General features: G+C 44.8%; 1 protein-coding gene across 1 annotated transcript in view; it reads left to right on the forward strand.

Annotated features, from left to right (window-relative positions):
- The first annotated feature begins 2,396 nt into the window (after positions 1–2,396).
- SETBP1 (SET binding protein 1) overlaps positions 2,397–17,153 on the forward strand; it is a 275,749-nt gene continuing 260,992 nt past the window's right edge. The window contains exon 1 of the mRNA XM_029285964.1: positions 2,397–2,904. Within this exon, the coding sequence (XP_029141797.1) occupies positions 2,397–2,904 (508 nt within the window). The remainder of the gene's footprint in view (positions 2,905–17,153) is intronic.

The raw sequence follows: 17,153 nt of genomic DNA on the forward strand, positions 1-17,153 counted from the left end.
CAGCCACTCGGTCTTGGAAGGGTTGAGCCTGAGTCTGTTCCTCCCCATCCAGACCCGTACGGCCTCCAGGCAACGGGCCATCACGTCAAGGGAAAACACGGTAATAGAAGAGGATCACTTTTTAAAAGTAGATGATGGTCGAACCCTTTTTCTAGTTTTTCGGTTTTACCACCGGAATTGGGTCCAGAATCTTCACTACGCAAGGTGGTCGTATAGTGTGATGTCACATTGTTTAGCTATGGCGATCCTTTTTGCTTTTGTTAAGTGAGGGCCACAGATTGTTAAGTGAGGACCTACCCGTGACTTTCTGTTGTCTGCCAACTAACCAAGTCATTGGGGAAGACAGCAGGAATTCGATGGGGAGTCTTCGGCTGCTCTACAGCGGCTGCACACGACACGAGTGTGGCTGAGCTTGGAGTGATTACTCCAGATGGCAAGAGAGCACTCTATGCATGGTGTGCAGGTGGCTGCCATGGCCAGGCTCCACAAGACAACAAAAAAAAACCCAGCAAGAATGGGAGCATCTTACTAGAGCAACTTGCAACCTTCTGTGCCCGGCTTCCCCTTTGACTGCTTGTAGGAAAGCAGGGAAGGCCCTAATGTCAATCACGTGACCATATGCTCCCTGCAGCCATCGTACGTTGAATCTGCTGAATCACTGGACGGGTGCTAGGAAAGCCAGAACTTCACGATCTGTTGATAGGTGCCACTCGTTCAAAACCGTCGTAACTTGGAACTGACACTGAACGAGTGTGTCAAGTTTCCGACTGATGAGCGCAACAAAGTAAGCAGAGCGGAGACATTCCAATCTCCAATGCAAAACTTTATTGAGCACAGCATATTGGCACTGATGAGCGGAAAACCAGCTCTGGTTAAATTAGCGCCAGAACAGCAAATTAAAAGTATAGAATCTCCCCCCCCCCCGACAATAGAATAGAATAGAGCTGGAAGGGACCTTGGAGGTCTTCTAGTCCAGCCCCCTGCTCAAGCAGGAGAATTTATACTATCCCAGACAGGTGAATGTCTAGTCTCTTCTTAAGAATCTCCAGTGATGGAGCGCCCACAATTTCTGGGGAATAAGCTGTTCCACTGGTTGATTGTCCTCATTGTCAGGAAGTTTCTCCTTGATTCCAGGTTGCTTCTCTCTTTGATCAGTTTCCAGCCATTGTTTCTCGTCCTGCCCTCTGGTTCTTTGGGGAACAACCTGGCCCCCTCTGCCTTGTGGCAGCCCCTCAACGCAGGTCACGTTCCCCAATTAAGTGTCAGACATTTGTTATGAGAAAAATCTTCAGTTCCTAGCCAAACTGTTCGCCAATGACTTTGCTTCCCAGGCTGGATCGTTTACAAGTGTGTTGAGCACTCCAACATCCCCCCTCCCTCTTGTGTTTGTAGGCAAGCTAAGAAACAACAATGGCTGAAGCAGAATAACGTTTCTTGGATGCCCAACAGATATATAGTCTTGTTAACTATTATGAGATATACATTTGACATCTTCTATTTTCTCCTGGACCCGATGATTGTCCATGACTTCAGTTGCACGATGATGGGTTGATCTACATCAGGGGTCTTCAAACTTGGCCCTTTTATGATTTGTGGACTTCAATTCCCAGAATTCCTCAGCCAGCGTGCCTGGCTGAGGAATTATGGGAGTTGCAGTCCACCAGTCAAAAAAGGGCCAGGTTTGAAGACCCCTGACATAATGTGAGGGGGAAATAATGCTAACTCAGAAAGAGCTAAACCGGTGTTTCTCAACCGCGGCCATTTTAAGAGGTGTGGACTTCAACTCCCAGAATTCCCCAGCTATGCTTTGTCCCCAACCTGCTCTTCTACTTTGTGGCATCACATAATGCAGGGGTCTTCAAACTTGGCCTTTTTATGACTGGTGGACTTCAACTCCCAGAATTCCTCAGCCAGGCACGCTGGCTGAGGAATTCTGGGAGTTGAAGTCCACCAGTCATAAAAGGGCCACGTTTGAAGACCCCTGATCTACATAGTTGAGTATTATCAATACTGAATGCGTAGACTCACTCCACAACTGCCGCGATTGGCTTAACGTCGGTGGCAACGATGGTTGTAAAATGGGCAAAAACTTGCGTAGCAGCTTCCTCGTTAGCCACAAAAATGTTGGGCTCAATCGTCTCCCTGTGCTAAGATGTGTATTGACAGCAACTTGAATCCACGCTGAAAATTCTGATTCTCTGCTCTCCGTTTTGTTTGTTCCCCTCAGTTGCAGATCTGAGAGTTTTTGACTTCCTTCTTGCGGTCAGACATTTCGACTTCTGAGGAACGCCAAGTGGGATCTCGCCTTCTCTTCTGGGGGGGGGGTAAGGCTCCCCTCTTCTTCAGCTTGGTCTCCTCTGCTCCCCCCATAAACTTTCAGAGACTGGGGGATTGCTATGGAGCCGAGAGAAAATTTAGGCCCTTCCCGGACGAGGGGAAGTGAGACGGACTTCTTGGTATCTACTATCGCTTCTGCCAAAGCTCCTTCTGCTCTTGGAGTATCTGGAGAGATCCTGCTCTCTACGTCCAGCTCTACAAAAGGGATCTCGGGGAGCGGAGATCATCATCGTATGGAAATTGAGGAAGAGGACGAGCTTGGCTCCAGGAGGGATGTGGATTCCATCTCCAACGCCGACAGCGAGAAGTGGGTAACTGGCGATGGCCTGGAGGAACAGGAATTCTCCATCAAGGAGGCCAACTTCACCGAGGGAAGCTTGAAGTTGAAAATCCAGACCACCAAGAGGGCCAAGAAGCCCCCCAAAAGCCTGGAGAACTATATTTGCCCTCCAGAGATCAAGATCACCATTAAGCAATCTGGGGAGCCCAAACTTTCCAGAGCTGGGAAAAACAGCAAGGCCTCCAGAGAAGAAGACCATACTCACTCCAAAAAGAAGGTAAGGGAACGTTTCTTCTTCTTTGACTTGGGATGGAAATCAAGGAAGGACGGGCTGTTCCTTCTTGACTTCAGTTTTCACAGAGGTTGAAAAGGGACATGGTCTCCAGGAGCTTCTTTTTTTTTCATGAGGGAAGTTCTCATGGGGCCCCGTGTTTGGTTCAACGTGAAAGAAATCTGGGTGTTCCTTCTTGACTTCTGTTTTCACAGAGGGTGGAAAGGAACATGGTCTCCAGGAGCTCCCTCAGATTTTTTTCCATGAGGGAAGTTCTCATGGGCTTTGGTGAGAGATGGGGCTCCATGTTTGGTTCAACATGCAAGAAATGTGGGTGTTCCTTCTTGACTTCTGTTTTCACAGGTGGAAAGGAGCATGGTCTCCAGGAGCTCCCTCAGCTATTATCCCATGAGGGAAGTTCTCATGGGCTTTGGTGAGAGATGGGGCCCCGTGTTTGGTTCAACATGAAAAAAATCTGGGTGTTCCTTCTTGACTTCTGTTTTCACAGAGGGTGGAAAGGAGCATGGTCTCCAGGAGCTCCCTCAGCTTTTTTCCCATGAGGGAAGTTCTCATGGGCTTTGGTGAGAGATGGGGCCCCGTGTTTGGTTCAACGTGAAAGAAATCTAGGTGTTCCTTCTTGACTTCTGTTTTCACAGAGGGTGGAAAGGAGCATGGTCTCCAGGAGCTCCCTCAGATTTTTTCCATGAGGGAAGTTCTCATGGACTTTGGTGAGAGATGGGGCTCCATGTTTGGTTCAACATGAAAGAAATCTGGGTGTTCCTTCTTGACTTCTGTTTTCACAGAGGGTGAAAAGGAGCATGGTCTTCAGAAGCTCCATCAGATTTTTTTCCATGAGGGAAGTTCTCATGGGCTTTGGTGAGAGATGGGGCTCCATATTTGGTTCCTTCTTGCCTTCTGTTTTCACAGAGGGTGGAAAGGAGGATGGTCTCCAGGAGCTCCATCAGATTTTTTTCCCATGAGGGAAGTTCTCATGGACTTTGGTGAGAGATGGGCACCCATGTTTGGTTCAACATGAAAGAAATCTAGGTGTTCCTTCTTGACTTCTGTTTTCACAGAGAGTGGAAAGGAGCATGGTCTCCAGGAGCTCCATCAGCTTTTTTCCCATGAGGGAAGTTCTCATGGGGCCCCGTGTTTGGTTCAACGTGAAAGAAATCTAGGTGTTCCTTCTTGACTCCTGTTTTCACAGAGGGTGAAAAGGAGCATGGTCTCCAGGAGCTCCCTCAGATTTTTTCCATGAGGGAAGTTCTCATGGACTTTGGTGAGAGATGGGGCTCCATATTTGGTTCCTTCTTGACTTCTGTTTTCAGAGAGGGTGGAAAGGAGCATGGTCTCCAGGAGCTCCATCAGGTTTTTTTTTTCCCCATGAGGGACGTTCTCATGGGCTTTGAAGAGAGACGGGGGTGCCTTGTTTGGTTCCTTGTGAACGAGATGAAATCTGTGTCCCTTCTGAACGGGGGTCTTTGCAATCTAAACATGGGACAACAACACAACAGGTGGACCAGATAAGCAGATGGAAGAGGGGGAGGAGGGGACGTCAAAGACAAGGAACCAGATGCGATTAGCATAAGAAGCTTGGGGGGGGGTCTCCTGCACACCAGATGCTTTGCCAACGTAGGGGGGGGGCTCAGCTGAAGGCGGTCTGGAAGAGCTGTTTGCAGGACAATATAATGGCCCCACTCACAACAAAGGCCAGGCCTTGAAACCGGAAGAGCTTGCGGGAGTTTTCCTGGCGTTATGCTTAATAGCCCACCTCCCTTTTTTCAATTTTGACTTTTGTTTTTCCGTCAGAACAAATTCTAAGAGGATGCTTCGATTAAAAATTGGGGGGACGACTAGAAGCAGTTTTGGCACGAAAACATCCCTCTCCCTTTTGCAAAATTAGCACGGTTTTAATTTTGTGTGTCCGCGAAGGGTTTGGGGACTTCATTTGGGGTGTGTGTGTGAGACCAAGGTTAGCGTAGAACACCGTTCTGATGTCCCGTTTGTTCTTTCGTGGACTTTGAATTGAGAAGACAGCAAAGGAAAACTGATTTAATTTAGATTTAATAATAATAATAATAATAATAATAATAAAGTTGGAAGGGACCTTGGAGGTCATCGAGTCCAACCCCCTGCCCAGGCAGGAACTCCTAAGAGGACGTTGTTTTGATGAGACAGCCACTTAAAGGGAGCAATTATCTGTTTGCAAGTCACTTTACAGATTGTGCATTTTGTGTGTCCGTTTGTGTACCAGTGTGTATGTGTGTGTGATTCAAATGGAATTTGAACATTCAAAAACGAATGTTTCTGTAATTTGGGGAAAATACGTCCTAAATATTTGCTGGTGTTGGGTGGTTTTTTTTAGTACTGAAAAATCAGGTGCTGCTATTCTGGGTACAAAGAATCGTTTTTTATCTGAATTTGGTAATAAATTTCAGGAGTGCTTCCCAAGTTGGGTTTGAGCAGGATAGCAAAGTCCCAAGTGCCAGATCAGTTAAGATTTTAATATTTGTATCTGTGGATATTTGCTGGTGTTGGGTGGATGGATATATGTGTGTGTGTGTGTGTGTATATGTTTCAGGCATCCAAAATTAATTATTTTTTTTAGTACTGGAAAATCAGATGCTGCTATTCTGGGTACAAATAATCGTTTTTATCTGAATTTGGTAGTAGTAAATTTCAGGAGCGCTTCCCAAGTTGAGTTTGAGCAGGATAGCAAAGTCCCAGGTGCCAGAACAGTTAAGGTTTTAATATTTGTATCTGTGGAATTTGACGTACAAGCTTTTTTTGCATGCTGGATGTCTGTAAAGATTTCATGCCGACTCTTAAAACATGGGTACTATCTTCTGAAATATTTTTGCAAATACAGCGTAATGATTCCCTGCTGCTGTTTTTCTATCTATGCAAATAGCATGGCTTGGATAACACTGTTATTTCTGGATATCTCTTGGGATTAAAAGCACAGTAGCTGGTAATCTTTTCTCCCTTCCATTTCATCATTGCTGTAGTAGCTATGTTCACACCACCCGTAGAAATAGCCAAAGTAGTAACAGCTGCGTATGTGTAAAATACTATGTGTGTTTAGTTGAGGCAGAGTCTGGAGCTTAATTGTGCAAACCCACTTTTGGTTTGGTTAGATTTGTACAAGAACCATGGGGTAAATTAAATCAGTTGTGCAAATGTACTTCTCTTTTTCCTTGGACTACTTTAGAAGCTATTTTTGCTGTATGTTCTTTTACGTTTATTTCATGTATTATAGTCCTGAAAGATTGGTTGGGTTAACACATCACACTTAGCCATAGTTTTTATGCCGTGGTTTATTAAACTATAATCTTGAGGTTACCCAATGTGGCTAAGCCGTAAACCAGTCACAAAGGCTGAGTTTACTGACCTTGTTCAGCTAAAACCGAACAAGCCACGGGTCTGTGTGTATCTTTTGTGTGTGTGTGTGTGTGTGTGTGTTTGTGTGTGTGTGTGCGCGCGCACGGGCCTTCAAGTCAGTGTTTGATTCTGGGCTGGACAAGTCACTGCAATTTTCTTGTTAATGTTTACTGAAGTGGTTTGCCATTACTTCCTTCTTAGGGCTGAGAGAGAGAGACCGGCCAAGGGCACCCAGCTGGCTTTGTGCTTCTGGTGGGACTGGAACTCATGTTCTCCCAATTTCTAGCCTCAGCTGCTAGATCAAACTGACTCTCTAATGCAGGGGTAGTCAACCTTGGCTCTTTTATGACTCGTGGACTTCAACTCCCAGAATTCCTGGCTCAGGAATTCTGGGAGTTGAAGTCCACGAGTCATAAAAGAGCCAAGGTTGACTACCCCTGCAATGGGTTAGTAGCAAGTATCAAATCAATTGATGTCACTCGACTTAGATAGATAGATAGATGGATAGATAGATAGATGATAGATTAGATAGATAGATAGATAGATAGATAGATAGATAGATAGATAGATAGATAGATAGATAGATAGATAGATAGATAGATAGATAGATGAGAGAGATATATATATAGATAGATAGATATATAGATGATTAGATAGATAGATAGATAGATAGATAGATAGATAGATAGATAGATAGATGATAGACAGACAGACAGACAGACAGAAAGAAAGAAAGAAAGAAGAAAGAAAGAAAGAAAGAAAGAAAGAAAGAAAGAAAGAAAGAAAGAAATAGATAGCAAATTGTTGATAGAAATAAAGATAGAATTGCACTGGGCAACCAGATGAAGCAGCAATGACGTTAGAAATTTTGAGAAGTCACAGTGTGGATTTTATTGTGTAATGATGGGACCCCCATCTAAGTGCTGGAAGGAAGGAAAGAAGGAAGGAAGGAAAGAAGGAAGGGAAGGAGGGGGAGGGAAGGAAGGAGAAGAAGGAAGGAAGGAAGGAGAGGAAGGGAGGGAGGGAAGAAAAGAGAGGGAAGGGAGGAGAGGAAGGGAGGGAAGGGAGGAAGGAAAGAAAGAAAGGAAAGGGAGGAAGGAAGGACAGGCAAGGAGGGGGAGGGAAGGAAGGAGAAGAAGGAAGGAAGGAAGAGGAGAGGAAGGGAGGGAGAGAGGGAGGGGGAGAAGAAAGAAAGGAAGGAGAGGGAGGGAAGGAAGGAAGATTTAGAGAAGCAGAAGCAGGCTCATAGAATGAAAAACGTTTCCAATCCTACTTGATTGGAGATTAGAAATTAAGACCTGTGAAAAGAGATTAAAAGATTGGGGACGTTTAGCTTTCAACAGGAGGTTAGATTAAATGACGTACGTGACTTTCTCATTCAAGGTTTTTATGAGTTTATGGCTTAATACTTCGATTAAAAGTTGACTTTTGCCTAGAACGCAAACAGAAGTGTCTGGAAGTGAAACCGACCGAGTCATGGATCAGGAGGCTTTAAGAAGGTCCGTTCCAAACGTCAGGGATTAGATGATTAGAGACAGAAATAGGAAAATCCTATTTGGGTTAGGAAGGAGATTTTGAGTGGGGTGCAACCGAGGTCCTTTTGGCAAAAGACTTTTTAAGGAAGAGAGAGAGAAGTCACATTGTTGATATTGAACAGGACAGCAAAGTTGTCTTAAGAAGTGGAGGTAGTAAATTTTGAGGGAAAAGGATCAATCAAGAAGCAGAAATATACAGGTAATCCTCAACTTAACGGCCAAAATGGGGCCCAACACTTCTCTTATTAAGTGAGACTTTTGTTAAGTGCCCTATTTTACGACCTCTTTGGCCACAGTTGCTGAAGTGTGCAGTGGCTAAGTTAGTAACCTGGTTGTTAAATGAATCTGGATTCCCCCATCGATTTCGCTTGTCGGAAGGCTGCAGAGGGGGATCACATGATCCCGGGACACGGCAACCGTCATAAATAGGAGTCAGTTGCCAAGCACCTGCACTTTGATCCCAGGGATGCTGCCAAGGTCGTAACTGTGAAAAACAGTCATAAGTCACATTTCTCGGTGCCGTTGTAACTTTGAAACGGTCACTAAACGAAGCTTTGTAACTCGAGGACTACCTGTACGGGCAGAATTAGGGCAAGGATCAGATTGTTAGAATGATAGATTCTTGGGCTAAGAAAGAACGAAGTGAAAACCACATCAGCTGCTGAGAGATATTTATTTTCAACCACACTTTGGTGCAGGGGGTCTCCAAACTTGGCCCTTTTATGACTGGTGGACTTCAACTCCCAGAATTCCTCAGCCAGGCATGCTGGCTGAGGAATTCTGGGAGTTGAAGTCCACCAGTCATAAAAGGGCCAGGTTTGAAGACCCCTGGTCTGGATCCAAGCCCGCAGTTTCATCAAAATGGCCGACTGAGGAATTCTGGGAGTTGAAGTCCACCAGTCATAAAAGGGCCAGGTTTGAAGACCCCTGGTGTGGATCCAATCCCGCAGTTTCATCAAAATGGCCAACTTAGGAATTCTGGGAGTTGAAGTCCACCAGTCATAAAAGGGCCAAGTTTGAAGACCCCTGGTCTGGATCCAGTCCCGCAGTTTCATCAAAATGGCCGACTGAGGAAATCTGGGAGTTGAAGTCCACCAGTCATAAAAGGGCCAAGTTTGAAGACCCCTGGTCTGGATCCAAGCCCGCAGTTTCATCAAAATGGCCGACTGAGGAATTCTGGGAGTTGAAGTCCACCAGTCATAAAAGGGCCAGGTTTGAAGACCCCTGGTCTGGATCCAAGCCCGCAGTTTCATAAAAATGGCTGACTGAGGAATTCTGGGAGTTGAAGTCCTCAAGTCTTAAAGTTGCCAAGTTTGAAGACCCCTGCTTTGGTGGACTATTACATTCTACACTTTGGGAGAATATTACATTCCTGTTGGGCTCCTTTGCTTTTTTCCCACAAGGCCTGGAAAGGTGACCTACGCACAAAAAGTCAGAATTTACCCACAAAAACAGAGGCTGCCCTACTTCAACCCTTTTTTTTCAAGCAGAATTCAACAGGAAATGAGCAATTGAGTGCTTGTCCCAGAAAGGATGCTATAACCTCAAGCGAACAACACCATGAGAAAGGGAACTTCCAAGGAAATCTGGCGATTTACCGGAGTAAGCAACCTTTAAAAGCCGTTTGTTTGAGGTTGGGGCACGGAGACCTGTTTTTTGTTTTTGTTTTAAAGAAAAAAAAAGTAGCATGGTGAATTTTGCATCCTGAGAATTATAATCCACTGCATCTGGAGAGCACCTGGTTGGAGAAGAACAGGAAGATAAAGCAAGTTTTGGACTCTGTATAGAACTTTAAGACAGTGTTGGCTGGCTGGGGCATTCTGGGAGTTGAAGTCCACACATCTTATCTAACAGGATAGGATGGGATGGGATGGGATGGAATAGAAGAATAGAATAGAACAGAACAGAACAGAACAGAACAGAACACAATACAATACAATACAATACAATACAATACAATACAATACAATACAATACAATACAATACAATACAATACAATACAATACAATATATGGAATGGAATGGAATGGAACAGAACGGAACTGAACGGAATAGAACAGATCCAAATAGAACATAACAGATACTGGAATATAGAATAGAATAGAAATTGGAATCTAGTCTAGTCTAGTCTAGTCTAGTCTAGTCTAGTCTAGTCTAGAATAGAATAGAATAGAATAGAATAGAATAGAATAGAATAGAATAGAATAGAATAGTTGCAGAGTGGATTCATCGGTGGCCAGTTCAGTTGAACATCTTCAAGGTGATAATTCAATCAATCAATCAAAATAGAGTTGGAAGGGACCTTGGAGGTCCTCTAGTCCAACCCCCTGCTCAGGCAGGAAACCCTATATACCTTTTCAGGCAAAGCTCGGGAAGCCTTGGTGCAGAAGCTGTCAGTCTCTTCGTTCCTCCTTTCTTTCATTTACTTTCCCACATTCCCGTCTTCTCTCTAAGGAAACCTTTTTCACCAAAAAGCAGCCTTTCCCAAATTCTCCTTCGCCTTGCCCAATTTGCTGCTCCAGGGAATGAATGGAAAATTCATGTTTTTAAGCATCTTGCAAGCGTGCCTAGGGTTATCTGCTGGAGATAAGGAGCTCTGGATCTGTTCTGGAAAGGGCAAATATCTCTTGCAGCTTCTGAGGGAATATCTTGAAGGAGTTCAGATTAGGTCAGAGCTCAAATTCCCGTATAAACTTTGGAGGGTTACGGTTTGGTTTGCATTCAAAGGAAGCTCCCCGGGCGGGTTCTGCTGGCCGCCTTCAAAAGTGGTGACTGTTTTTTTCAACAAGCTGGAAAACATTTTGTCTGCTTACAAGGAGTGGGAGATTTGCACAGCGAAGGAGTGAGATTGAACTCCACCAGTTTGGTGGAGTGGCGAAGGGGCTGTTTTAGAAACCAGGAGACCGTGAGCTCTAGTTCCGCCTTGGGATGAAAGTCAGGATGAAAGTCTTCTGAATGGCTTTGGACCATCAGCGGGAGATGATGACTTTAGTCCTGCCTTAGGCATGAAAGCCATCTGGGTGACTTTGACCCAATCACTAGGAGATGGTGAGTTATAGTCCCGCTTTAGGCGTAAAAGCTACTTTGAATCATCAGCAGGAGACTGTGAGGTCTAGTCCTGGCTTAGGCATGAAAGCTGTCTGGGTGAATTTGGTGCAATCACTAGGAGATGATGAGTTATAGTCCTGCTTTAGACATGAAATCTACTTAGGTGGCTTTGAATCATCACCAGGAGACTGTGAGTTCTAGTCCCTGCTTAGGCATGAAAGCTGTCTGGGTGAATTTGGTCCAATCACCAGGAGACTGGGAGTTCTAGTCCCGGCTTAGGCGTGAAAGCCGGTTGGGTGACTCTGAGAGCTAATCCTTCTCTCTCAGCCCAGTCCATCTGGTAGTTGTTGAGAATATCAGAGAGTACATGATGTACACCGCCTGATGTTGTGCGAAATCAAGGCAGGATCTAAATCTAATCAAATGCATGTCTTAAAAAAACAATCCACCTTCATTTGATTTCCAAGCGCATGGTTTCTCAGCCAAAGTTTGCTGGTAGTCGGAGCTGGAAGCGTTTGAGGAGGGCTGAGGTTGTAAAAGCTCTTTGACACAGATTTACAGCGGGAATGCAGACAGACCTGTATCCCGGTGAGCCGGCTCTGAAGAACCTTCCTTGGGATTTACGAGCAGGCGCTGCCTAAATCTGTTGTTTGAAGTTGTAGCGCATCTGTAATTTCCTGACCTAACAACCTACAAAAGCAGGGTTTGGGCTTCTAATGAGTTGCTTGCCGAAGCTTCCAGCAAGACCTGAGACGAGGAACAATAAATAGGTGGTTAGGAGAGTTTTGAAGTCTTTTGAGTCTCAAGATGATTATTTTGCTTGGAAAAATCCAGCCAGTGTGGTACGAATAAGGTAGGGAGATGATCTGATGTTCATTTGTTTTGTTTTTTTAGATCCTGTCTTTCCTCCAGAAAACTCGAGAGAGAGAGATCCTTCCTTCCTTCCTTCCTTCCTTCCTTCCTTCCTTCCTTCCTTCCTTCCTTCCTTCCTTCCTCCCTCCCCTCCTCCCCTTCCCTTTTTCCCTCTTTTCCTCTTTCCTTCCCTCCCTCTCTCCCTTCCCCCTCTTTCTTTTCATTCCTTCCTTCCTCCTTCCTTTTCCTTCTTTAATTCCTTCCTTCCTTCTCCCTCTTTCTTTTCACTTCTTTCTTCCTTCTGTTGCCTTCCTTCTTTAATTCCTTCTTTTCCTCCCTCCCTTTCCTTCCCTTTGGCAGGAAAGGTCATAAAACGGGGCAACTGTTCACTTCAAAACTGTTCTCGCTTAACGACATAAATTTGGGGGTCTATTGTGGTCGTAAATCGAGAACTGTCTGTATCAACAAAACCATTTTCATGACTGAAACTTCCAAACGGGTGCAACCTGGATTCAGTTGATTGTGATCGACTCACAAAGCGTCCACCTCTTTGAAGGAACGTGGCTAATTCAATTTAATTCAGAGTAGAGTTGGAAGGGACCTTGGAGGTCTTCTAGTCCAACCCTCTACTCTAAGACTAATCTAAAGTACATTCCGACAACATCTTCCTCGACTGAGGAATACTTGTGAAAACACAAGCACGTTATTACTACGGGTCACAGCTACTACGGTGTCATCCCATGCAAATCCCTGCGGCCAAATGCGGTGTATTAATCCCCCTCTCCATCTTAACTTGGACCCTGATCCTTTAACTCAATCCGCTTGGAAGAGTTTTGCGTTGTTTGTTTTAATTGTTTGTTCAAATCAAACGTGCTTGTTTATCCCACTCAGGCTGTGAATATTTGGATTTTTCTTTCGACAGAAGTCAAATCTACCCGTCTCTCTGGAGGGGGAAACAAACAAACCAACAAACAAAAAATAAAACCCCAAACGCACACCCCAATAAGACCGACCCCCATTTGTTGTGTTTGCGGTCGTCTGTCATTCACAAGCAGCCTTTGCATTTTGTTAGGGTAGGTTTTTGAGGGAAAAAAAACCCCGTAACATCCTGGAAATTCTCCCCCTCATAAGCAGGCTGTTTATTTTCTTCTCACCCCGCTGTTTGCGAACGCCTTTTTCTTTCCAGGGGGAAAAGGGAGAGGTTTCTTTTTCAAGCACACACCTCCACAACCCCCCCCCACACACAGACAGAAACACACAAGCGTCAATTAGCAAGCAGGCCCCAGTTTTCCCTCTCTTTTCTCATCCTCCGTTGATTGTGTTTTGAGAGTCGGGTGGGTGGGCGATAGCTGATTTCTGACGCTGCCGTCTCTTTGCACAATCCGGCTTGCTTTTTTTTTTTTTTTAAATTTCCCCCTGATTACTTGTCTTATCTGTTTATCTGGAATAATTTTTCCCCTCACGCGGTTGCGTTGCGGTAAGGCGTGAAGCGCCGTTTCTTAGAAAAAACGGCAGCTGCACCCTCTCGCCACATTGAGCGGCCTATTCATTCAAGGCGCCTTAATGGCCCTTTGTGCAAACGCCGGGCGAGGGGCGACCCCACCATGCCTGCTTCGGTCCCATCCCACCCCCAGCCCCGTTGTTTGAATCACGGGAGCACCCCTCTTTTCTCTTCTCCCCACCCCACCCCCTTTCTCATCCCTACTCCTGCATATGTATGGAAAAAACCATCTGCTCCTCTCTGGCTTTCTTTCTCTCGTTCTGTTGCTTTTTCTCTTTTTTTTGTGTGTGTGTGTTTTTTCTTGCAGGCTTTTTCTCTTTTGTTCCTAAAGGAAAAAAAAAAACAAACTCAAATCGGGCCAGTGTGTTTGCAAAGGTTTTTCTCTCTCTCTTTTTTTCTTTTTAATTATTATTATTTTTTCCCCTTGAAGGCCTCGCATTGTGTCTCCTCGCTCCCTGTGGAAAAGTCGCTCCCTTTATCCTTCTTCGCCGTGTCTCGAATTCGATTCCCTGCCATCCATCCATCCATCCATCCATCCATCCATCCATCCATCAGGCCGGCCAGCCGGCCGCGTCGCAGCTGCTGTCCTCAGCTAGGGGAAGCAGCTTCAACTTCTCCATCCCCTCCCCCGTTTCCAAAATAAATAAATTAAAAACCGAAGTTTTTAATATCCTTAAAGGCAGAAGGCAGATTTCTCCCCTCTTTCCCGTATAACATCCCCGTTCAGTAGCCATCCTGCATCTCATCTCTCGCTGAGATCAAATTTGGGGACCACCTAATTAAATTCTGCTTCTGTACGTGGTCCTCGACTTACAAAAGTTTGCTTAGCGACCGGTGAAAAAAAGTGACTTAGGACCGTTGTTCACGCTTGCGACTCGCTGCAGCTTTCCCCACGGTCCTGTGTTCAAAATTCGGACGCTTGGCAACCGATTCGTATTTAGGACGTTTGCAGTGTCCCCGGGGGTCCTGTGATCCCCTTTGGCGACCTTCTGACAAGCCAAGCCGATGGGGAAGCCGGATTCATTTAACGACCGTGTTGCTAATTTAGCAACTCCGCAGATCCATTTAACAACCGGGTCAAGAACAGTCGTAAACCGGGCCAAAACTCGTGTAAGCCTCGCTTAGCGACAGAAAGTTTGGGTTCGATTGTGGTCGTAAGTCGAGGAGCAGTCGTAATTGATTTTTCCAAGTCCAAACCGGAGGTGGGTGGAAATTTAGCTTCACCTTTTCAAAGAAAAGCTGCCAACTCCTTGTTTATATTGGGCCTCTGTGAATGGATTTCAGTTTCCTCTTTGGCTTTGCTGATTTGAAAATAAGGATTCCAGGATCAGAATAAATCTTGGCCACGGAGAGAAACACCGGTTTAGCTCTTTCTGAGTTAGCATTATTTCCCCCTCACATTATGTCAGGGGTCTTCAAATGTGGCCCTTTTATGACTGGTGGACTTCAACTCCCAGAATTCCTCAGACAGGCATGCTGGCTGAGGAATTCTGGGAGTTGAAGTCCACAAGTCATAAAAGGGCCAAGTTTGAAGACCCCTGTTTTAGAGCGTCATTGAGGCCATTTGGAGGTTTACCTGTGTCTTAAGGTCCACACCCCTTTGCAGTACACAGGTGACCCTGAGGACACAGATAAACCTCCAAGTGGCCTCAACGACTCTCTAAAAGAAGGCAAATGACCAGCTGTCTGCAAGGAGTATAAATCCTTCCATTCCTCACCATCCAGTCAGAGCTGAAGAAGCTTCTGGGATAAGAAGCGAAACGTCTTCAAAGAAAAACAGGAAAGTCCAGTTGCCTCTTGAAAAAAGCACCTTTGGGGACTCCATAAGTGGATAAAAACGCTAAATCCAGTCTAAACATCTGGCTGACTGTGCAACCAGCTATAACCATAATAATGCAAGTCCAGTTGCCTTATGAAAAAGCACTTTGGGGTTCTGCAGCCATGGTGCCCCTGAACGAGAAGACTCTTCTGTCAAGTATCTGACTCTCTCAGATACCTCCTGAGAGAGCATCCAGTTTCTTAAACCCCCCAAAGACATGAAACAAGTTGTTGTTAGTTGTGAAGTCGTGTCCGACCCATCGCGACCCCATGGACAAGGTTCCTCCAGGCCTTCCTGTCCTCTACCATCTTCTGGAGTCCATTGAAGCTCACGCCTCCTGCTTCAGTGTCTCCATCCAGCCACCTCCTTCTCTGTCGTCCCCTTCTTCTATTGCCCTCCATCTTTCCCAGCATCAGGCTCTTCTCCAGGGAGTCCTTCCTTCTCATTAGGTGGCCAAAATATTTGAGTTTCCACTTCACGATCTGGCCTTCTAAAGAGCAGTCGGGGTTGATCTCCTCTAGGACTGACCGGTTTGATCACCTTGCAGTCCAGGGGACTCGCAGGAGTCTTCTCCAGCACCATAGTTCAAAGGCCTCAAAATTCTTCGGCGCTCAGCCTTTCTTATGGTCCAACTTTCACAGCCATACATTGCCACTGGGAAAACCATGGCCTTGACTATACACACTTTTGTTGGCAGGGTGATGTCTCTGCTTTTGAGTACGCTGTCTAGATTTGCCATAGCTTTCCTCCCCAGGAGCAAGCGTCTTTTAATTTCTTGGCTGCCGGAATTTTGAGCTAATTGCAGGGTCTGGACTGTCGTAATGATTATTTTCATGTTTGTGATGTCCATTCTTGGCAACATATCTTATTTATTTCCAGACTCAGGTTTGGGGCAATCTGCGCTGGGCCTCGCCTGGTTCAACCCTGGTTTGGCTCGGGGCTCTTGTTGCAAGCTTTGAGGGGATTTTGGAAGATGGAAGTCAGCCATTATCTTTGCTCTTTAGGGTTTTGACAGTTGTGGGAATGAACATCCTTCAGCTGTTCGTGATTCCTGTGGGACCGGTTGGGAGCTTGCTTGCGTTGTGTCTTACAAGTGCTTTGTAATAGGCTTGTAGCTACGGAGGCATCTGCTACTGGGCCTCTGTGTAGGGTTGACCTTTTGAATGATCAAGTTTCTTTCTTTTAAATTATGTGTGACCTTTGTCGCCCAGTTGTAGGTTTTGCAAGTTTTCCCCACATGCCGGTTTGTATATCCTTTGCAAAAAACCCCATCCCTCAAGTTGGAGATACCCCCTCTTTACTTCGTTCTTTTCTACCTAGTTGTTTTGTGTGCTTCGTTTTGTTTTTTAAAATTAATCTATCAAAACATAAGTTACGAAGGAAAATAAAAAGTAATGCAAAACGGGGGGAAGGAAAAAGGGAAGAAGAGAAAAATGTGAGGTAGAAATGGAAAAAGGTGGGGGAAAAGGCATTGACTTCCCGAGTCTCTTTGACACAGTAGAAAATAATAACATTACAACCTCAACTTTTTATTTTTATACCATATTATATATGCTAGCCATTTCCATAACAACAAACGTACCTAATGAAGAAAAACAAAAACAAAATTTCATTTTTTCCCCCCATCACGAGTACAAAATCCGGAAGTGTTATCCAAAGAGTAACAAAATTAAATGTATTCTCTTCTTTGGATAAAGGAATTGATTTAACAGTCTCTACTTTTTTCCTTGATGGAGGAAATTATATCTATCTATCTATCTATCTATCTATCTATCTATCTATCTATCTATCTATCTATCTATCTATCTATCTATCTATCTATCTATCTATCTATCTATCTATCTATCTATCTCTATCCATCCATCCATCCATCCATCCATCCATCCTCTATATCTATATCTATATCTATATCTATATCATCTATATCTATATTTATCTATCTATCATTTATCTTTCTTTCTCTCTATCTATCTGTATATCATCTATCTATCTATCTGTCTGTCTGTCTATCTATCTATCCATCCATATCTCTATCTCTGTTTATCTATCTATCTATCTATCTATCTATCTATCTATCTATCTATCTCCATCCATCCATCCATCCATCCATCCATCCATCCATCCATCC

This window comes from Protobothrops mucrosquamatus, unplaced genomic scaffold (assembly GCF_001527695.2).
Source record: "Protobothrops mucrosquamatus isolate PMUCROS unplaced genomic scaffold, P.Mucros_1.0 scaffold2618, whole genome shotgun sequence".
NCBI classification, from domain to species: domain Eukaryota; kingdom Metazoa; phylum Chordata; class Lepidosauria; order Squamata; family Viperidae; genus Protobothrops; species Protobothrops mucrosquamatus.